The following is a 20,713-nucleotide window of genomic DNA, read 5'->3' as shown; positions in this document are numbered from 1 at the left end:
CCCCCCAATTACCCCTGCCCCATGCAGCCCTAGGGGTGCCCCTTCCCCCCAAATATCCCTCCCGATGGAGCCCCAGGGGAGTCCCCTCTGCCCCCCACATACCCCTGCCACACAGATCATTAGGGGAGTGCTTCATTCCCCCCCTACTATCCATGGAAACCTTGATGACTCCCCCCTTTCCCCCATGGCCTGCTGCCCCATGGAGTCCCAGGGGTGTATCCCCTGCCCCCTCTCCTGTCGGTAGCACAGCAGGGGTTAGGAGATGTGGGTCGGGGGGCTCTGGGTTTGTGCCCAGGGCTCGGGGGTGCTGACGCTGTGGGGTCCTGTGCAGGTGCTGGGACGGATGCCCAGGGCTGGACTCCTGCTGCTGCCCCTTCTCCTCTGCTTCGGGCCACAGACCACCAGGAGCATCAACCCGGTCGCGCTCAGCGTGATTGTGGATTATGTGAACCAGTGAGTGACCGGCCTGGGGTTTGTCTCTGTCCTTCCCGGCCTCTGTAGCCCAGGTGTGAAGAGCAGCAGAGAATGTCCCTGGTTGGATCCCACTGGCTTGTAGGGACGCCCAGCAAAGTCAGGGGGCCCCCCCACTGTGCCCGGCTCTGCCCAGACCCTGACCGTAGTCAGAGAGCACCCAGCATGCCCGGTGATGAACTCGCCCCTGAATTAGATTAGTCCTGGAGAGGGGTGATTCGGAGGTGCAGGGGGGAATTGGAGCCTGGAGCTGGGAAAAGGGTGATTTGGGGTGTGCAGAGGGAAGGAAGCCCAGAGCCGAGAGCAGGTGATTCTGGGGTACAGAGGGAAGACTGAGCCTACAGCTGGGAGGGGTGATTCTCAGAGGTGTAAGAATATGGGGCCCAGATCTGAGGGAGGGTGTTTCTGTGGGTGCAAGGGGGAGATGGGGCCCAGAGCTGGGAGGGGTGACTCTGGGGTGTAGCGGGAGATGGAGCCTTGAGGAAGGAGTGTATTTGGGGGGGGCCTATTCCTGTTTCTCTCCCTTTTACTTGGCTGCTGGGAGCCCTGGGTCCCCTGACCCCGCTGTGCTCTGATCCCTCTCAGGCCCCTCACACTAGGTGAAGCTCCATACACCTTTGTCATGAGCCTGCCCTGTGAGAAGTGTAACCAACCCACCAACCTGGTGGAGCAGCTGCCCGAGGAAGCGCTGAATGACATGAATCAGGCACTCGCTAAGCAAGGTACGCCATTCACCCCTGATGACTGGCCTATCGTAGCTGCCCGGCCTAGACGTCGGAGGACTCACTGGTAGGGTTACCATATTTCAACAATCAAAAAAGAGGACGGGAGGAGCCCCGCCCTAGCCCCGCCCCCATCCTAGCCCCGCCCCCGTCCTGTCCTAGCCCCGCCCCTGCCCCTTCCACTCCCTCCCACTTCCTGCCCCCTCAGAACCCCCAACCCTCCCCCCCACTCCTTGTCCCCTGACTGCCCCCCAGGATTCCACCCCCTCCCTAAGCCTCCCTGCCTCTTGTCCCCTGACTGCCTCCTCCTGAGACCTTCCCCACATCCTAACTGGCCCCCTAGGACCCTACCCCCTACCTGTCCCCTGACTGCCCCAACCCTTATCCACACCCCCACCCCCTGACAGCCCCCCCCAGAACTCCTGACCCATCTAAACCCCTCTGCTCCTTGTCCCCTGACTGCCCCCTCCTGGGACCCCTGCTCCTAACTGCCCTCCAGAACCCCACCCCCTACCTAAGCCTCCCTGTTTCTTGTCCCCTAACTGCCCCCTCCTGAGACCCCCCCACCTGTACCCTGACTGCCCAAAACCTTACACCCCCCACCCCCCAGACAGCCCCCCCCGAACTCCTGACCTATCCAACCCTCCCCCCTGCTCCCTGTCTCTTGACTCCCCCCCCCCCCAGAACCTCCCTGCCGCTTCTCTGGCTCCCGGCCCCCTTACTGTGCTGCAGAGCAGCGCGCTCGACAGCGGGGGAGGGCAGCAGGGTCGGAGCTCCAGACGAACAGCCGGCGATCTGTGAATGCAGGGAGGGGGAGCGGGGGGGAGGGAGGGGGAGGAGGGGAGTGGTGTCAAGTTTCAGGAGAGAAGTGCAGGAAGGGCTCTGGCTCTGGCTCTGGGAGCCCCGGCTGCTCTGTAAGCCCTGCGCACGCTCTGCATGGGGGGGGGGGGGGCGGGGGAGGAGGGGAAGTCCGGACATTGACAAATTCCCCCCGGACGCTATTTTTAACCCGAAAAAGCCGGACATGTCCGGGGGAATCCGGACGAATGGTAACCCTACTCACTGGCAGCACAGCGAGTGGCGTCTGCTCCATGGGGATGAGAACAGCTTGGTGGCCCAGCTCAAGGCCAGGACCTGCAAACCGAACTGCTGCCTGATCTTATTCACCCGGTACTTGCCCTGCATAAGAATGTGCCTGGCAGAAAACGGGCCCTACAACATCCTCGGCATGACCAGCGACGCCTTCTCGGACATCGACAACAACTACAAGGCCTTCGTGTTCCAGCGCATCTTTGAAGACGACGACACGGAGCCTGAAGTGACCCGCCAGGACCTGCTGCAGGCCTGGCACCGGCTGCACGATGTGCCCCTGCTGCGCTGCGACAACAACGGCTGCCAGGACTGCGCTTCGGTGGACCCCCAAAACAATCCCTGCCTGGCTGGGAAGGGGTAGACGGTGGAGGTGAGCCAGGAAGCACGTGGGGCTCGCTCTGTCACTGGTCCTCCTTGCATGAGCTTCTGTCTTGCTGAGTGTAACAGAAACACGTCCCAACTGGGCACCAAGTGCCACTCTAGAACCCAATTCCTGTGTGTGTGTCCTGATCTAGAAACCCGTCCCTCTCCCCAAGTGTGCTCCAATCCAGAATTGCCACCACCACAGTGCATCTCAAGCTCCGTTCTAAACCTTCATCACCGCCTCGTGCATGTCAAGCTCCAATTGAGAACATGACCCCCATCCTTCAGTGGTCTCTGAGCTGCAGTCTAGAACCCACATCCACCCAGTGAGCTCAGAACTCTGATCTAGAACCCAACCTCCATCCCTGTCTGAGGCTGGTGGGGAGTGGGGAAGGGAGTGGACGGGAGCAGGGCACATTATCTCTGGTGAGTGTCCTGGGGCTGGATCAGATGGGGGAGCCCCTTACTCAGATAATGGTGGTGGGGGGATTCCTGGGCATGGACCATAGCCAAGGTGGGGCAGTGGGGATCTCAGAGCGCGGGGCTCTGTCACTGGGGGCTGCTTTAGGGTTGTTCCATTCTGCGGGTGACGCTTTTTGCTGATTCTCTGCCCTGTGATTGCTGCCAATAACACTTCTGAGCATCCTGGGGCCTCACGTCTCTGTCCAGGCATCCGGGTCTCCTATCTCTGTCCGTGCATCGGGGGTGGGGGAGTCTCACTTCGTCCCCTGGAGGTGCTGGATCCCTAAGGGGAGTCTGGCTCCAGTGATGCATCTAAAAATCATTTCTTGCCAGTACTGCACTTATGGGAGGGGCACAAGGGGGGGGACTGTGACCTCCCCACGGGACCCTCCATGTAACTCCTCCTTGCCCCACCCCCAGCCTGGGGCCCCCACGCTCTCCCCATCCCCTCTGACACCTCCCTTACCTGTCTAAAATTTTACAACTGCATCAGTGGTAAAATGATGCTTTGGGCCCCTGGTGCCACCTGTCCTTCCAGGTGTCATTGAGGTTCCAGCAGCACCCCAAATTGAAACCTTCTCAAACGAAAGAAGGAAGGATGGACCAGTGTGTTCCAATGGGAGGTGGGGGGGCTGGGCTAGCTCCACATCTTTCCGGTACCCCATAGCAGCTAGAAATCTTTGAAGGTATGGGGTTCTGGGGGGGGGCGGGGAGTACCGCCCTACTTGCACTCCTGCTGGGGGTGAATCTGGAGTCAACCTGGATAGTGATGGAGCGAGGCGCCGAGCTCGGTGTTGATTACCCTGGCCATCTGCTGCCATCTGCTGGTGAGTGGGAGGAAGACACTTCGCGAGCACAAGGAGCAGACCCTAGTTTGCATGTTTCCTGCCAGCTCCCACTGGCTGGATCAGATGGGATGGCAGCTCACGGAGCAGCTTGGAAGGGGCTGAGCGGGGTTGAGTGTGGGGCCTGGGGCAGGAGGCCAACCGCACCCCCGCACCAGGGGGCTCCACAGGCAAAACGTGTGACAAACACCTGATGTGTGCGGGGGTGTGTGTGTGCGTGTGTGTGTGTGTGAGGGATTCACACCATAACTGACCCAGCACCAGAGTTGTGAAGCACAAAAACCTGTTTTCAAGGGGTTTTTTCACTGTGTCAGTCACATGAAACCAGAGCATGGCAGTGCCTAGGGCCCCAGTCCTGCACCATGCTAGGCGCTGTACAAACCCCAAAGGAAAAGACACTCAGCCCACACATAGATCAGCAGACGGGTTTCAGTCGCTCAGATCCCCAGCTTGTTCTGTGAGCTCCAGGAGCCCCTTTCTCAAGTAGCCCCTGGAGACTGACATGAGCAATGTTTTCTCAGTGGGTTACACAAGCACAGATGCTGAGTTTCTAAACTGCTGGGGGTGCTACTCCTCCACTCTGCCCAGGGCCTGTCTCTACTCCACCCCTTCCCTCAATGCCCCACCCCTGCCCTACTTCTTTCTACCCCCGCTCTGCTTCTACCCTACCTCTTCCCCGCCCAGTTCTGCCCCCTCCCACGAGCGTGCTGTTCCCTAGCTCATCCCCTCTCCCCCCCCAGCGCCTCCTGATGCCACGAAATAGCTGATCACTGGGAGGGATGGGGAGGCGTTGATCGGCGGGCCGGAGGTACTGCGGGGAGGGAGAGGCATTGCTAGAGGGGCTGCTGGTGGATGCTCCAGCCCTGGCACACCCACGGAGTCGGTGCCTATGTACCCAAGTACTCACTTGTCAGCAGCAGCGTATTGGTGCCCAGGAATCCTGGATTTCCCCCCCCCCCCGGCTCTGGGAGGGGAGTGTGGCTTAGTGGTTAGAAATCTGAGACCCCAACCTGGGTTAGTCACTCTGAAAACAGTGTCGGGCTGGTGCAGATCAAAGTGGATTTTCTCATTTTAGAGCCCTGGGTCCTGGGCTGCTCCTCCTCTCGCTCATTTTTAGCCATTTTTCCAACACCACATTTTTGTCATCAAATTAAAATTTGGCACCTTCAAACTGAGGTACAAAATTTACCACGATCACTTTAAAGTACTTTACCTTGTATAGTATCAGAGGGGGGGGGCCGTGTTAGTCTGGATCTGTAAAAAGCGACAGAGTCCTGTGGCACCTTATAGACTAACAGACTATAAGGTGCCACAGGACTCTTTGTCGCTTTTTACTGTGTATGTCAACGATGCTGTATGCAAATGTGGACCATGTCTGTGATGGGATCTTGCTGCTAGAGGAATATGAAGAAAATAGCAGGCGCACACACACACATGCACGCGCATGCACACATCACCAACACACTTGTTTTTCAACAATTTATTGTAAACCTTCTAGACCCTCAAATTGTACAATCAACTCACCAAACAGTCCATCATGGGCCAAAAACGACAACCCAGGTTTTGTTTTATTAAAACTCCCTCAGCAACATGAGATATTGAACCATTTTTGCCACTGTCCAAACACAAAAGTGTTGCACACAACCCTAGCTCTGGTGTCATGGCCGCTGCACCTAATCCAGACAGATTCCAGCCCCTGGTTACGTTTCGATTTTTTGACACTCGTTCAGGGCACTGACCCGACACGGGCCCTTCCGCTGCAGAGAACGGGAAGAATGATTCTGGGGGCTACGCAGGGGCTTGGGTTCTAGGACGCCTGGGTTCCAGCCTTAGCTCTGCAGCTGTCTTTGGCGGGTCCCCTCCTGTCTGGGTGCCTCAGTTTGCCCCTCTCTAAACTGGATCTACACCATTTGTGCGCTTCATCAGGCTGTTAACAGCCAGCCCAAATCTGAAAGCAGCCATGGAAATGACACCCCACCAGTATGTGCACAGGGCCCACAGGTGACTGATGCAATGGGGAAGTTCGTCTCCACAGCAACTGGGAGGCGCGACGCAGCTCGTGTAGACAGACCCGTGCTAGTGCCTGTAAACAGCAGGGCGGCGGCAGTTGTGCGGTGGGTGCTCGGCCCAGCCGCCCGAGTAGTCGATCACTGTGGTCAGACATCCCCTGTCACCCGCCCCATCCCCCTTCCACCCTCAGCCCCCATCCCATCCCCACTTCCCCCAGCCCAGCTTATTCCCCACCCGCTTCTTCCCCAAGAAAAGACTTTTCTGGTTTGTCTCTCAGGTGTTTAGTTTCTAGCAAGGGTTTTAGGTGAGAATTTGCTGTTCACAGTGATTGTGTATATCCAGGGAAAAATCAAAACTAAATGAACCCCAATCTGCCTCTCTGTTTCCCTCTTACAGATATGAGTTCCTGGTCTCGTTATCAGGGTCTATCACCTGAGGTACAGGCACCAACTTCTACTGGCACCGGTGGGTGCTTGACCCCCCTCTGTCTCCAGCCCTGCCCCGACTCCACCCCTGTCCTGCCCCTATTCCGACTCCTGCAAATCCCCACCCCGGCCTCGCTTCTTCCCCACCTCCTCCCCTGAGTGCGCCACGTTCCCGCTCCTACCCCATCCCTCCCGGAGCTTGCTACAGCTGTTTGGTGGCTGCAAATGCTGGGAGGTAGGCGGAGGAGCGGGGACACAGCACGCACAGGGGAGCAGGTGGAGGCGGAGGTGGGGCAGGGCGGGGAGCTTGGCACTACTAATATTTCCCCATGGGTGCTCCAGCCCCGGAGCACCCACAGAATCGGCGCCTATGACCTGAGGAAGCAGCTCCTGTGTCCCACCCTCCCTCCCAAGCATGGTGTAGAAAGGTATGTTTGAAACAAGTAAGTAGTGGATTAAGGGTTGGTGACACGAAAGGAGTAAGGGGAAAGCCACAAGTAAACACATAAACTCAGCAACCAATGGACGGCAACAAAGGAGCTTGAAGCTCAGACCCCTCCCTTGGCAACAAGACTATAACAAATCCCCAGTGTAGCCGATTGCGAGTCAGGTGTCATCTCTGGGCAGGTCAGACGGCAGCGAGCGGTGGGGCCAGGACCTGCTACCCTCGGCCGAACGCTGGCCTTTGGGGAGGAACGCTGGGTCTCGGCTGCCGGACAGTGACAAGCTGCTGGAAGGGAAGCTGCTGACTGGTGGACCAGAGGACCCTGGTGTCACAGGATCCTTCCCAGCTCTCGATCCGGAGACCTGTGCAAAGCCCGACCGCACACAGATGCCTCCTGGCCGGACAGCGCCGTGGGGACCTGGCACGGCTCCTTATAAAGAGCAAGTGGCAGGAAAGCTCTGAGGCGATGGCAGTTCCAAGCCAGTTCCAACCAGTTTGAACCAGCGCCTCACGCCACAGCTTCGGCGCCTTCATTTTCCCACCTTTGGGGACAAAATGGAGTCTGTGGCCGAGAGCCACTTTTGAAAGTCCGACTCCATATTGAAAAGTACCAAAGTCCATATGGATGAGGGGAAACAATATAAAAACCCTTATCCTAAACATTTAAAATCCCTGATTATATAAAATCACCAACAATTGGGCCTCCCTGCACCCAGCCCCAGGCCCAGCCCCACTGACCCCATGGGGAGGGAGCTGGCTTCTGCCAGGCCCAGCCCAGCTCTGCAATGAGGGGCCCAGCCCCACTGACCCCATGGGAGCAGGGCTGGCTCCTAGCAGGGCTGGTTTGGGGTGGGTCTGTGCTTTACAAACCCCGTCTCTTCCCTATGGCTGGGGCTAGGGGGCTGGGTCTGTGCCCTTTACTCTGGGGAGGAGAGAGGGGGATGTGGCAGCTGGAGGTGTGGTTGGCATGTGGCACCCCATAGGAGAAAGGTCCTGGGTCCCATTCCCTGCCCCCGAGCCAGCCAGTCCCCTGCCCTGGGGTGGATGGGAGCTGGCGCACACAGGAGGAGAAAGGTCCTGTGTCTTCCCCTCCCCTGGATCAGAACCAGCCCCTCCCAGGTGGGCCGGTGAAGAGGGACCTTCCAGGGCTCCCAGCTTTGGGTGGAGCTCTGCCAGAGAGGTGTTAAGCTACAGGAGACTTTGAGGGGTCACCCCTGGTTACAGGTGTTGGGCCATGTGCCGTGTGTCTAAGCTGCCAGGGCAGGTGCTAGGCAGAGGGTCTGCACTCCTAGAGTGTGCCCGGGGACCCCAAGACAGGGTCTGGGCCTGGGCTCTGTTCAGACTCTGGGATCCAGGGGCTGGGTCCACTCACAGCAATCTGGGGAGTGGCCAAGAGGGGGCGCTCATCAGCCATGCACTGTCTGGCATTCCCCTAAGGGTGATGGGGCACTCACCTGGGGGAAGTGGGGAGCACTCACTGGAGTGGGGAAATGGAGAGAGAGTGAGTAGACAGGGCCAGAGCCCAGCTGGAGTGAACCGGCCCGCTCCCTTGGAATCAATGGGCCAGATCCCAGCTGGTGTGAACCGGCCCTGCTCCCAATGGGCCAGAGCCCAGCTGTCTCATTTTGTTGCATTGTGCTGGCGCAGACAGAGAAATTCACTCTCACTGAAGTACAGACGGACGTGTTCTGCCTCCTCCCGCAACCTCTGATCGTGCCGTTTCTGGTTAGCCCTACAGGGTTGGAGAGAGCCGGACATATGGACAGAGACACGGGTGCCAGGCAAATAGATAGAGACGTGAGGCCCCGGGAAGTTCTGAAGCTTTATTGGCCTTGCTCAGATGTCAGAGAATTGGCAACTTCACCCCGTCACCTCCAGCGTGAGACAAACCAGCCCCACCCGGATGGGGACAATGCTCCAGCCTGGAATCTGCCCAGCCCTCGCCACCTCCCATCCCCCACCCCCGTCTGGCCCAGCCTCATGTTCCATCCCTCATTTTCCCCTCCTCTCGCCACGTCCCATCCCCATCTGCGCCGTGCTTTCCCGCTCTGCCCTGCCCCTCGCCACGTCCCATCCCCGCTCTGCCCTGCCCCTCGCCACATCCCATCCTCACTCTGCCCTACCCCTCGCCATGTCCCATCCTCACTCTGCCCTGCCCCTCGCCACGTCCCATCTCCGCTCTGCCCTGCACCTCGCCACGTCCCATCCTCACTCTGCCCTGCACCTCGCCACGTCCCATCCTCACTCTGCCCTGCACCTCGCCACGTCCCATCTCCGCTCTGCCCTGCACCTCGCCACGTCCCATCTCCACTCTGCCCTGCACCTCGCCACATCCCATCCTCACTCTGCCCTGCACCACGCCACGTCCCATCTCCACTCTGCCCTGCCCCTCGCCACATCCCATCCCCGCTCTGCCATGCCCCTCGCCACATCCCATCCCCGTCTGTCCCATGCTCGCCATGTCCCATCCCTGCTCTGCCCTGCCCCTCGCCACATCCCATCCCCTGTCTGACCCGCCCCCCCCGCCATGTCCCATCCCCCATCTGGCCCACCCCACGCCATATCCCATCCCCGGTCTGCCACCCGCACCCCTTCCTATCGTACCCCCCCATCTGCCCCATCCACTGACATGTCCCATTTGTGCCACCCCTGTTTGTACTCAGTGCTCCACGCTGGAATTGCACACACATGACACAGATGGGGCTGCGGCACTACACAGAGCGAGAGAAATCGCAGGGCAAATCCAGGACTGCCATACCATGGTGGTGGGCACCGTGGAAATGAGAGCAAGGGGGAGGGATTGCAGCCCCCCCCCCCGGTATCTATGGCAATGGCTAGATAGAGGGTGTGACACAGAGGCAGGTGAGTTAGCCAGAGAGACAGAGGGGTATGTAAGGGAGACGAATTGACTGGTGTGTTGACTGGTTGTATCCCAGCCAGCCAACTCATCCCCACTGGGATCCCGTCACCCGTGGGCTCTCTGTGGCATGGCTCCCATCTCCGGCACCCCCTCGAGGCAGGGGTTTTGGCTAAGGCTCTTCTCCTCACAGCTGGCGCAGTGGTTGTTATCACACTTGTACATTGGGGCGTTTTGGATGGTTTGCCAGGCTTCCCACAATGCCTTCCGCTTCTGGGCCTTGTCTGGTGGGTAGACCTGCCGGAAGGCCAATGCCCGGAAGTTGTTGTTGATGGCGCCGAAGACCCCGTCCATGAGGTCCCGGATGTAGAAGCAGCTCGAGTCGTTAAGGCAGGTGCCCAGGCACGGCGAGTTCTTGGTGAAGAAGATGAGGCAGCTGTTCCAACCACAGCGTTGGCCCGGGGACCACTTCTTGTAGCAGTTGTTGCCGCATTCCTTGCATGGGACTTGGGTTTCTGGGCAGGTCTCCTGGCCCCGGGTCTTGTCCAGGAGGCGGGAGATGGGGCTGACGCCGTTCTGGTCTGGGCTGAGCAGCAGGAACTCAGAATGCAGGGTGGAGTACTTCTTCTGGAACTTGGGCCGGGCGGCTGTGACGTTCTGGCCCTCGAACAGCTCCTTGCTGTTGAGTTTAGTCTTCATCTCGTTCAGCTCCGTCTCATTCAGATACATCTTCAGCTGCTCCTCGTGGAGGAGATTACACGCCGCCTGGGGCAGGCTCACCGCGGCTGCGTATTGGCCGTCCTTGTCAGGGCGAAACCTTTGGGGGGAAAAGAGGAGAGAGTCTGGGTCACAGATTCATAGAGTTTAAAGCCAGAAGGGACCATTGTGACCATCTAGTCTGAGCTCCTGCATGGCCCAGGCCAGAGAGCCTCCCCCAGGGATCCCTGCCCATAACTCCTGTATGAGCTAGGGTGGATGTTTGAGAAAGAAACATCCAGCCCTGGTTTAAAGACTCCATGTGATGGAGAAGCCACCATGTCCCTTAGTAAGTTGTTCTACCGGTTAGACATTGCACCTTATTTCCCCCCTGAAATTGTCTCGCTTTAGCGTCCAGCCACTGGATCTCGTTCTGCCTCTGTCTGCTTGACTGAAGCACCCTCTGCCATAGGCACCAACTCCATGGATGCTCTGGGGCTGGAGCTCCCACGGAAAAAAAATAGTGGGTGCTCAGCACCCATCAGCCACCCGCCAATCAGCGGTTCGGTGGGTGGGAGGCACTGGGGGAGGGGGCGGAGCTGGGGCAGAAAGAGGTGGAGCAAGGGTGGAGCCTTGGGGGAAGAGGCAGAGTGGGGAAAATGAAAGTCGGCGCCTGTGCCCTCTGCTGTCAGAAATCTCCTCCCCACGCAGATCCGTATAGACCCTGCTCAAGTCACGTCTCTTGGCCGTCTCTGTCATAAGCCAAATAGACTGAGCTCCTTTAGTCCCTTTCTAGGAGATCCAGACCTCGGAGCCATCTTTTCCGATCCCTTTCCAATTGTTCAGCATCCTGTTTGCAGCATGGACCCTAGAACTGGACGCAGTGTCCCATAAAGGTGTCGATAACATTGTATACAGAGGTGATGCCTCCTCTCTGCTACCCAATATTCCTGTTTATCCAGTCAAGTGTTGCTTTCATCTTCTCAGCTCCAGCATTGCACTGGGAGCTCATGTTCTGTTGGCTTCCACCGTGACCCCTGGATGCTTTGCAGAGTCCCCACTTTCCAGGAGACAATCCCCATCCAGTACCTGTGATCTGCGCTCTTTGCTCCTACATGTCTGACCTGGCACTGGGCTGTGTTAAAACACCCTCCCTTCTCTGGGTCTCAGCCCCCCCCCCACCTCCAGACACCCACACATTTCTTACGAGGGGGCAGTGGGTGGGTGAGTAGTGAGGGAAGATGGGACTCAGAGTGGTGGGAATACAGCGAGGCCTACTTAAGCAATGACATGGGCAACTCTCTAGAAAGAAGAAAGACACAAAGCCCTTGACACAGGAGAGAGTGGGGCGGATCCATGAAATAGAGGGGGAAGGGAGGTGGCACCCAGGCATCTGGTGGTGAGAGTGGGAGGGATGGAAGGAGACCAGGTGCGTGCAGTGAACTTGGCTGACACACACTAGGAAGGCTGCAACCCCCATGTGCATGTGTGTTTGCATATATATATGTTCTCGTCCTGATACTATATATATATATTGTGGCAGAGCTCTGACCTTGTCCCCATGGGTCCTGCGCTTCTAGGCGGTCTATGCTAGCTTCAGTGGCTCTCTGTGACCCTCCCCGTAGCCCTTCTCTCTCTAGGGCCAGGGTTACAGTCTACTGAGCCCTTTTCATCATAAGCCAGTAAGGAGGTTGGTGAGAGAACTCCCACAGTCTCTGTTGTCCCTAGGGCTTGTTTTAGAACAGTTTAGTCTCCTGTCCTGACAGGGGCCTGTCTTCCCCTCCCAGGAGGTGTTCCTGTAGTGGTGGGTTGAGGGGAACCCGGGCCCACCCTCTACTCCGGGTTCCAGCCCAGGGACCCTAATGGTAGCAGCTATTGGCAGCCAACCTTTCACTGCCAGAGTTGCTACATTTCCCTGGGCCACTTCCCCACAGCTCTCCTGCTTCTCCCTTACCTTAGGGCTCCCTTATCAATAACTTGAGGGTGTCTTCATTAAGCAGTCCTTCAGCTGCACTTCCTCTCCTCTGGCTCCCTGGCTCTCCTCTGCCTGACTGAAGTGAGCCCTTTTTATAGTATCAGCGGGGCCTTAATTAGAGTCAGGTGGTCACATTAGCTTAATGGCCTCACCTGACTCTTTGCAGGTTAATTGGAGTCAGGTGTTCTCATTAGCCTGGAGCAGCCCCTGCTCTGGTCACTCAGGGAACAGAAAACTGTTAATCCAGTGGCCAGTATATCTGCCTTCTGCTATTCTGCTGTACCCAACTGGCCTGGGTCTATCACATATCCCTCCCGCCTGCTCAACACCAAGGGGTTGGGCAGCTTGGGATGCCAGACAGTGTACGCGTGATAAGCCATCAGCATTGCCATGGCGATTCCCTGCTCTGTGCTCTATGCGGAACTGGAAAGGTTGGAGGGATAAGAACCACCTGGTTACCTTTGTGTTCTTTTCCTTGTTCCGTTGCATCCATTGAAGAGGGGCATGGTCAGTCACAAGGATAAATCTGCGGCCCAGCAGGTAATAACGCAACGTTTCCATGGCCCATTTTATGGCGAGGCACTCTCTCTCTACCACTGCATATTTTTGTTCTCTCGGAAGGAGTTTCCTACTGAGGTAGAGAATTAGGTGTTCCTCCTCCCCAACCATCTGCGACAGGACGGCCCCTAACCCTACCTCGGATGCATCTGTCTGTAGGATGAAGTCCTTGGTGAAATCTGGGGCTACCAATACGGGGTTACTGCAGAGGGTAGTCCGTAGGTCCGCGAATGCCCTCTCTGCTGCATCGGACCATCTGATTGGATCAGGACCACGGGCTTTCACTAAGTCCATTAGGGGACTTGCCCTTGTAGCAAAATGGGGGATGAAACGCCAGTAATACCCCACCACCCCTAGGAATGCTTGAACCTGCTTCTTACGACTCGACCGAGGCCAATTTTGGATGGCCTCTAACTTATTCAGTTGGGGTTTTACCAGAACTTTTCCTACTACGTAGCCAAGATATTTGGCCTCCGTGAATCCTACAGTGCACTTACCAGGGTTCGCCGTAAGGCCAGCTCCCCGGAAGGTATCAAGGACCGCCCCTACTTTTTCCAAGTGGGTCTCCCAGTCTGGGGTATGAATCACCACGTCATCCAAGTAGGCCGCAGCATAACTGCTATGGGGGCATCATAACTTGTCCATGAGGCGCTGAAAGGTAGCTGGAGCCCCATGTAGACCAAAGGGGAGGACCGTATATTGGAAGAGACCTTCTGGTGTAGAGAACGCAGTCTTTTCCTTTGCATCTTCAGCTAGGGGAATCTGCCAGTACCCCTTTGTCAAGTCTAAGGTTGTCAAGTACCGGGCATTCCCCAGACGGTCCACTAGTTCATCTATGCGGGGTATAGGGTAGGCATCACACTGGGATATCTCGTTTAGTCGACGGAAGTCGTTGCAGAACCTTGTGGTGCCATCAGGTTTGGGCACCAACACTATTGGGCTGGACCACTGACTGTGGGATTCTTCGATGATCCCCATCTCCAGCATTTTCCTGACTTCCGCTTTTATTTCCTCCCTTTTGGCTGCTGGCACCTGATAGGGCCTCATAGTTACTCTGGCCCCAGGGTTTGTGATGATGTGGTGATATGTCCCGGTTGTGCGACCCGGCTTTGTCGAGAATACATCTTGATATTGGGCAATTATCTCAGTTACCTCTTTCTTCTGGGCTGTCGTTAGATCGGGAGACACCCTCACTTGTTCAGGGTTTTTGTTCCCTGGGTGCAGCTCTTCTTGAACCACTGTGCACGCCTCTCGCGTATGCCATGGTTTCAGAAGGTTGACGTGGTATATCTGCTCTACTTTTCGACGTCCTGGTTGTCGCACCTTGTAATTTACTTTCCCTATGGGTTCAACTATTTCATAGGGCCCTTGCCACTGGGCCAACAGCTTACTTTCGGCCGTGGGTACCAGTACCATTACTCGGTCACTGGGTTGAAACTGACGAAGCTTGGCTTGATGGTTGTAGTATGTTCTCTGGGCCTCTTGGGCCTTCTCCAGGTGCTCCCTCACTATGGGAGTGACCCAGGCTATCCAGTGCCTCATCCGTAGTACATGTTCTATTACATTCTTCCCCTCACTGGGTTCCTCCTCCCAAATTTCCTTGGCTATGTCCAGGATGCCTCAGGGGTTGCGTCCATACAACAGCTCAAAGGGGGAGAATCCGGTGGAAGCTTGGGGGACCTCACGGATGGCGAACATGAGGTATGGTAGGAGGTTGTCCCAATCTTTCCCATCCTTGCTTACCACCTTTCTTATCATGGCCTTGAGGGTTCGGTTAAATCTTTCCACCAGACCATCGGTTTGTGGATGGTAAACCGAGGTCCTCAGGGTCTGGACATGGAGCAGGGAACACAAGCCCTTCATCAACTTGGACATGAATGGTGTTCCCTGGTCTGTGAGGATTTCTTTTGGTAACCCTACCCAGGCAAAGATTGCCAATAATTCTTTGGCAATGCTCTTGGAAGCTGTGTTTCCTAAGGGGACAGCTTCTGGGTACCTGGTTGCATAGTCTAGGATGACAAGCACATACTGGTGGCCTCGAGTCGTTTTCTCTAGCGACCCCACAAGATCCATGGCAATCTGCTCGAACGGAACTTCGATGATCGGCAGGGGTACCAGAGGAGCTCTTAGATGTGGACGAGGGCTATGCAGCTGACATTCGGGGCAAGAGGCACAGTACCGCCGGATGACTTCATGTACCCCCGGCCAGAAGAACCTGCGTAAGATTCGCGCCTGGGTTTTCTCCACTCCCAAGTGCCCTCCAAAAAGGTGACTGTGAGCGAGGCTTAATATTGCCTTCTGGTGTTTCTGGGGGACTAGGAGCTGGTGTACCTCCTGCTCCTGCTGTAACCTCATGGACTCCTGTTGCCCCATCGCCTGAGCCCGGGTTGCCTCCTGCTGGGCTGCTGTGGCTTGCACCAGCGCTCTCACCACCTCCTCCATGGTGGTACAAACAAAAACCCAAAACCAAAAACCCCAGTGCACTTTTTTTTTTTTTTTTTAGTAAAAACCTCTTTGTTCCGCCATGCTGTGAACAATCACGATCCCACCCTGACACCAATTGTGGCAGAGCTCTGGCCTTGTCCCCATGGGTCCTGCGCTTCTAGGTGGTATATGTGGCTCTCTGTGACCCTCCACGTAGCCCTTCTCTCTCTAGGGCCGGGGTTACAGTCTACTGAGCTCTTTTCATCATAAGCCAGTAAGGAGGTTGGTGAGAGAATTCCCACAGTCTCTGTTGTCCCTAGGGCTTGTTTTAGAACAGTTTAGCCTCCTGTCCTGACAGGGGCCTGACTTCCCCTCCCAGGAGGTGTTCCTGTAGTGATGGGTTGAGGGGAACCCGGGCCCACCCTCTACTCCGGGTTCCGGCCCAGGGACCCTCATGGTAGCAGCTATTGGCAGCCAACCTTTCACTGCCAGAGTTGCTACATTTCCCTGGGCCACTTCCCCACAGCTCTCCTGCTTCTCCCTTACCTTAGGGCTTCCTTATCAATAACTTGAGGGTGTCTTCATTAAGCAGTCCTTCAGCTGCACTTCCTCTCCTCTGGCTCCCTGGCTCTCCTCTGCCTGACTGGAGTGAGCCCTTTTTATAGTATCAGCGGGGCCTTAATTAGAGTCAGGTGGTCACATTAGCTTAATGGCCTCACCTGACTCTTTGCAGGTTAATTGGAGTCAGGTGTTCTCATTAGCCTGGAGCAGCCCCTGCTCTGATCAGTCAGGGAACAGAAAACTGTTAATCCAGTGGCCAGTATATCTGCCTTCTGCTATTCTGCTGTACCCAACTGGCCTGGGTCTATCACTATATATATATATATAGATAGATAGATATATAGATATAGATATATATTTCCAGATCATTGATACAGATATTTAATAGTATCAGGACAAGAACAGAGGCCTGGGGAATCCCACTGGAACAGTCTCCATTCTCTAAGGATTTTCTCTTTGCAATGATGTGCTGAGATCTATCAGTTAGCCAGTTTTTAATCCATTGAATGTGAGCTACATTGATTTTGTAGACTGCTAATTTCTTTTATTAGAGTGTCACATGAGACTAAGTCAAAGCCCTTGCACGGGTAATGTCTAGAATGTCAGTGTGACAAGTGTGGGAATTTTGGTAATATTTTTATGATTCTGATGCATGCCTCAGTTTCTCTCTACTTGGAATTGCTACGCATGGAGTGTAAAGGGTTAGAAAGCAGCTTTTGGGGCAGAGCAGGAGACATCAGGTGCTGGGTCACACAACTGTCTGGGGTGGTATGCATGGGTTGTTAACTGGCTGAAACAGACCTATACCAGTGGAGGATCCAGAAAACCAGTGGGAACCCCAAGGACTGACCAATTGACACCTAACAATGGGAATCTCCGTCAGGCAGTACATGTGAACTCAGCAGAGCTCTGCCAAAGGATGATGGGCGAGGAGGTGACAGGAGGCTGGGATGGAAGCTGCCCTTTGGAGAGACACAGCAGCTCTTATCCGGAATGACAGAGGCCTGGTAGATTGATCCCACTGAGCAATGTAGTTAAGCCAACCTATGCCCTGGTGTAGCCAGCGTGAGGTCGGTGGACGAACTCTTCCATCAGCCTCTCAGGGAAGTGGATTAATACAGCGATGAGAGACCCCCCCCGTTGGCATAAGTAGTGTCTACACTGCAGCACTGCAGCGGTGTCCCTGTAGCGTTTCAAGTGTAGACAAGCCTAGAGAGACGGGGCCCAAATGGATTCCATGGCAGCTTGGCCGGGTAGAGCCCTGATGTCGGCCAGTCTGGGCAAAGCCCCGATGTCGGCCAGTCTGGGCTGTGTCATAACCTTCGCTCCTCTGTGCTCACCTATGGCCTGCCCAGTGCTGGGTTCCCGGTGACTGCTAGACCCGGCTCTGTGTTGCAGAGGCTGCCTGGTGTCGCTGCAAGACTGGGTGAGATGCATGAGACCCTGAAAAGCATCAAAGTCTGTGACCGGGATGGGGTGAAGCAGGAGGACGGGAGACCAGGGGCTCAGTCTCGGAGGTGGGGAGGCTGTGTGGCCTGCCTTTAAGGAGGAGTGGCACCCCTTGGGGGTCTGGCACACTGTCAAGGGACTGTGTAAAGCTGGGGCTGTAGCCCATAGGGCTGGCTTACCCTCATTCTAGTCAGCTGTAACGCAAGGAACCCAGAGGCTGTATCCTGTCAGACATTCGCTCAAGCAAGTTAGCGTAAGTGCAGTCGAGTATCGTCGGCCTGTGACACAGATAAAGGGTCTGACAGTTACTCTGAGATTTTGGGGAACTAGGAATAACTTGTGTAATAGCAGGAGTTGGAACTTAATGGTACACAGCAGCCACAGGAACATGGACGTGATAACCACAAATCTGCTCGAGCATGAGGTGACCGGTATGATAATGAGCTAAAACAGCATGAATATGTATCACTGTGTTCGCCTATGGGATAAATGCCCCCTCATATTATCAGGGTGAGGATGTTAGATTTGGGCATGGAAGGGTGAGCATAAGCGTGAATATTCATGATCGCGCGCAGGCCCTATAATAGGGTACACCACCATGTGGAGGGTTGGTTTTTCCATTATTTGACCTTTCAGCTCTATTGTTATCTACCATGAACCGTGGGCAGCGAGGACCCAGCACCTGAACACCATCTGACTCATTCGGCATGCCAGAGACGGGGCTGGTTCTTTGTCTCTCACCACCAGATCCTCGAGGAAGGGTGTGAATATGCAAAACTAAAAGCTCATGCAAAGAATGATACCATACGTATCCCCAATACTGGATTAATCCTACCTCTCTATGTGGCTTGGAGCTTCTCTGTTTTTTTCACTGATTTTAATCAAAATCTCCAAGGCTTTGTTTTGCCCTCAGCATGAATGTCCATGCCACACACCTCAAGGTTCCCTACAAAATACTGAACTTGTTGGTTTTAGTTGTGTCTAGCCTGATTCTGGGACAAGAACCCTCTTACCCTCAGCCCATTCATCAATTGGCAATGAATACAAGTATTACTAACCATTAAAAAGAATCAGGCAACAGGCTTAGCACTGATCCTGGGAAGCTGCAGCAGTCAGCACAGTGACCTTTATCAACCAAACACCGAATCTCCTCGCAGAAGGATACTGAGTTTGTTTCCCAAGACCTGTTTCCCATGAAGCCATGCTGGCTGGTGCGAATTCCCTTTCCATTCTTTATTCTTGGCGCCCTGTATGAAGCATTCCCATGATTCTGCCCAGGATCAATGTCAGAGGAAATGGGGAGACACACTGAGTCACTGGCATGGCGGGGGAAGTGGGGGGATGAGAACCCTGATATCAAGGTGAGGGGACAATGGAAGCACATACAGATTTTGCCCAGGATTGGTGACAGGTACCAGCCTATACTTCCCCAGACCATCCCATTTATTCTTTGTAAATACAGGCACAACCTTATCTTCCCTCCCCGCATCCTCTGGAACTTCCCTAGGGTTCCAGGTTGTGTTAAAAATCTACATCAATTGCTGAGAGAGCTCTCAGCCAGTTCTTCTAAGACTCTTGGGTGCAAATGATCTGCTACTGATTTATTTCAAAGGGAGTGTGCAGCAAGCACATGACTCTTGCTCATCAAAATATTTCAGACAGAACAGTTTTCCTTAGGAAAAGCCTGACTCAAAAAAATCTAAAGGTTTCAAGGGAATACATCGATTTTGTGTAATTTTTTGATGAAAAATAATCACAACAATTTGTTTAGATTGAAACATTTGGTTGCGACTTTATTTTTTTTAACTTTTGTTATTTAATGTTATATTACTGGTATATAATATATCAGTGAAAACATCTGGATTTTTATATTATATTATATTATATTATATTATATTATATTATATTATATTATATTATATTATATTATATTAAACATAAAAGTCAAGCTGCTAAAGTTGAAATGGAAACATGATGAACTTACTGAAATGAAATAGTTAGATGTGGTCAAACCAAAATCTGTTTTCAATTTTTCCAAAACAAAATTTGGAATTCCCATTCTGTAGAAGATTTCAAATTTTAGTTCTGATTCATAAGGAAAAAAAATAGAAGTTTCAGAATTTCCGATGGATCTGGAATTCCGGTTTGTGACCAGCCCTTCACACAAGTAATGAGACTCACATCTTCCCCCTGCTCCTCCAGAATCACCCCTTTCCCAGCTCTGGGCCCCATCTCCTCCTGCACCCCCAGAATCACCCCTCCTAGATCTGGGCCCTATCTCCCCGCTGCACCCCCAGAATCATCCATCTCAGCTCAGGGCTCCCTCTCCCCCCTATATACCCAGAATCACCCCCTCCCAGCTCTGCCATGGACTGAACCATTTATGCCAGATAGAAAGCCACTGAGGGCAAATGTGAAGCATCTTCCCCCCTTTTCCCTCTGCTTTACCCCCGGGAAGGGCAGAGGGGTCACAGTCAGATGGGAAATGCCCCACTGGGGCCTCACTTACTTATCAATATAATTCACAATCACTTTGAGTGCGGCCGGGTTGATGCTCCTGGTGGTCTCTGGCCCGAAGCAGAGGAGAAGGGGCAGCAGCAGGAGTCCAGCCCTGGGCATCCATCCCGGCACCTGCACAAGCCCCCACAGCCTCAGTGCCCCCAAGCCCTGGGCACAAACCCTGAGCCCCCCAACCCACATCCCCTAGCCCCTGCTGTGTTACCAACAGGAGATGGGACAGAGAAGAATCCCCTGGAACTTCATGGGGTGGGGGTGGGGTGTAGGTGAATGGCAGAGGGGACCCATATGGGATTACTTGGGGCAGGGGGCAGGTGGGCAGAGGGGTGACCCCTGGGGCTCCATGGGCCAGGAGGTAGGGGAACAAGGGGGACTCACAAGGATTTCCATGGGGCAGGAGGAGGCAGGTGGGGAACTCACCATAGTTTCCAGGGGGCAGGAGCAGGAGGTGCCGTCACTCACTGACAGATGCTCACACCAGATGCCCAGTGATGGACTCTCAGCTGAGTCCCTCCCAGCTCCTCTTTATACAGTTCGCCTGGCCCCTCCCCTGCCCCACTGATCTCTGTGGGCGGGGGGCAGAGCGAGGGGCGGATGAAGCAGCCTCTAATTTCCTGCTGTGACAACAGCAGCTGTTGGGCTGGGCCAGAGAGGGCTGCTCTGGGGCCAGGGTGTCCGTGGTTTGCTGCCCTGAACACAGACCTGGTTCCCAAGCTGGCCTGGCTGCGCTGCAGGGGGCCCAGGCTTGGCACCATGGAGGCTACAGGCCTGGCCCTGTGGAACCATGTGGGGACTTGGGGCCTGACCCACTAATGGGGGCTGAGGTGGGCAGGGCTGGGGG

General features: G+C 55.1%; 1 protein-coding gene across 4 annotated transcripts in view; it reads right to left on the bottom strand.

The window, feature by feature from the left end:
- Nucleotides 1–20,421, bottom strand: part of LOC101945709 (uncharacterized) — a 449,899-nt gene extending 429,478 nt beyond the window's left edge. The window contains exons 1-3 of one of the 4 annotated variants that reach the window (XR_010593467.1): nt 20,293–20,391; nt 9,388–10,509; nt 8,625–8,993 (exon numbers count right to left, since the gene is read on the bottom strand). Coding sequence is in view for 3 of the 4 variants with exons in the window: in XM_065571364.1 (XP_065427436.1) it covers nt 9,801–10,421 (621 nt within the window). In the remaining variant the exon portion in view is untranslated. Of the gene's footprint in view, nt 1–8,624; nt 8,994–9,387; nt 10,510–17,534; nt 17,634–19,864; nt 19,987–20,292 lie in introns of those variants that run through there. The other 3 variants (XM_065571364.1, XM_065571365.1, XM_065571363.1) reach the window with 3 other exon arrangements.
- Nucleotides 20,422–20,713: the final 292 nt, after the last annotated feature.

This window comes from Chrysemys picta, chromosome 17 (assembly GCF_011386835.1).
Source record: "Chrysemys picta bellii isolate R12L10 chromosome 17, ASM1138683v2, whole genome shotgun sequence".
Lineage (NCBI taxonomy): Eukaryota > Metazoa > Chordata > Testudines > Emydidae > Chrysemys > Chrysemys picta.
This window is presented reverse-complemented; position numbering and strand designations above follow the sequence as displayed.